Source organism: Arachis duranensis, chromosome 9, assembly GCF_000817695.3.
Source record: "Arachis duranensis cultivar V14167 chromosome 9, aradu.V14167.gnm2.J7QH, whole genome shotgun sequence".
In the NCBI taxonomy this organism is placed as follows: Eukaryota; Viridiplantae; Streptophyta; class Magnoliopsida; order Fabales; family Fabaceae; genus Arachis; species Arachis duranensis.
The window spans coordinates 114,236,872-114,238,465 of NC_029780.3; the positions used below are offsets into that span (position 1 = coordinate 114,236,872).

General features: G+C 28.5%; 1 protein-coding gene across 1 annotated transcript in view; it reads left to right on the forward strand.

The window, feature by feature from the left end:
• Positions 1–716: 716 nt before the first annotated feature.
• Positions 717–1,594, forward strand: part of LOC107467549 (uncharacterized) — a 7,619-nt gene continuing 6,741 nt past the window's right edge. Inside the window, exon 1 of the mRNA XM_016086675.3 lies at positions 717–1,115. Coding sequence (XP_015942161.1) covers positions 936–1,115 — 180 coding nt within the window. The 5' untranslated portion in view covers positions 717–935. The remainder of the gene's footprint in view (positions 1,116–1,594) is intronic.

The following is a 1,594-nucleotide window of genomic DNA, read 5'->3' on the forward strand; positions in this document are numbered from 1 at the left end:
TCGAATTACTTGCAATTATAGTTCGAATTATATTGATTCGAATACATTAAAGTGATCTTTGGTTGAATGCTGAAAAAAATATCATTTTGATTGATTTGGGTAATATGTTTCTCAGCCTAGCTTATTTGAGTTTTTTACCCTATATATGATATTTGCTGACGAAAATAAAATAGTAATGTATATATAAATAAGTATTCCGAGAATAAATTAGTATTTTTATTCTAATAAATTAATTGTGTTTTATAATAATATCATATCATAGATCTATAATTATTTTTAATTTTAAAATTATTAATAAAATAAAAATTAATTTTAAACTGGCAAAATAAATAACGCATGACAAGAATATTCATTTATACTCCGAACACACACACAAAGTAGGTAGGTGTTGAAAATGGAGTCCTAGGCGAAACGTGACGTGTACAATTAAGGAAGAAAGTAGTGTCCATATAAATATTAAAAAATATTATTATACACTAAATTTAATAATTATGTATTAATATATAAATATATATTATTTAATTTATTTTTAATATATATTTTATATTAATAATTAATTTTAATATAAACTTAACATAATTGTGGTATTTATTGAAAAACATTAATTGATGAAGAATGGAAAGAAGCAATAGCAATGGCTCCCCCACACACCATATGATAATAAATGAAAGTATATATATGTATGTAAGTATGTATTCATGTGTTGCCAAGTTTGTACGGTAAGGCACATAAGAGCAATGAAACTTCGGCAAAGTGGAAACAATACAAGAGAAAGCAACAACTTAGAAGCCACGCCTCCTTCGTCCTTTTTTGCTTTGCTTCCATCTTGGCTTATTCTTCTTCTTCTACTCACTCACTCACTCACTCACTCTATATATTGTGCAATTCCTTGAGTCACTACAATTGTTTTTTAGAGTTCCAAAGAAAACAAAAATATGGAGGAGGGGTTGTTAGGAATAGTAGGAGGCTTGAGGCACCTTTTGGTCACAATATTCTTGACAGGTTTAGGAGGCGTAGTAACCATGCCGGTCATGACGGATATCTCAATCGCCGCCCTCTGCCCCGGCCAGGATCAATGCTCCCTTGCCATCTACCTCTCCGGTTTCAGCCAAGTCGTGAGTAATTCCCGCCTTCTTCTATTTTCAGTTTTTGTTTTTTTTTTTAATTATCTCACGCCTCTCAACTATCAACTATAATATTCACGTGAGTAGTTATTTTTTTTTTATTAAACTTTGATACACAAATCTTCATACAAATAATGTTAAGCATGTGTGCTCTATTATCTAAACAACCTTAATTAGCTTCTTAATTCTCCTGAAGATTTTGTTTCATTAATAATTAATTATATAATGCATATTCGGCATTGTTTAACACTTTTAACTTATCTCAAAAGGTTTTCAGGTACAACTTTTGGACCTACCTATGTTACATTTTCATTCTCCGTTTCTCTTTGGTAGATATTAACATACGCCATTGTTTTTCAGTTGGTGCTGTTTATATTATAGAAAAATTTTCAAGTGTATTAATATATTAATATTTTAATAATTTTTAATTATAGATCTTAATTATAAATAAAATATATAATATATATATA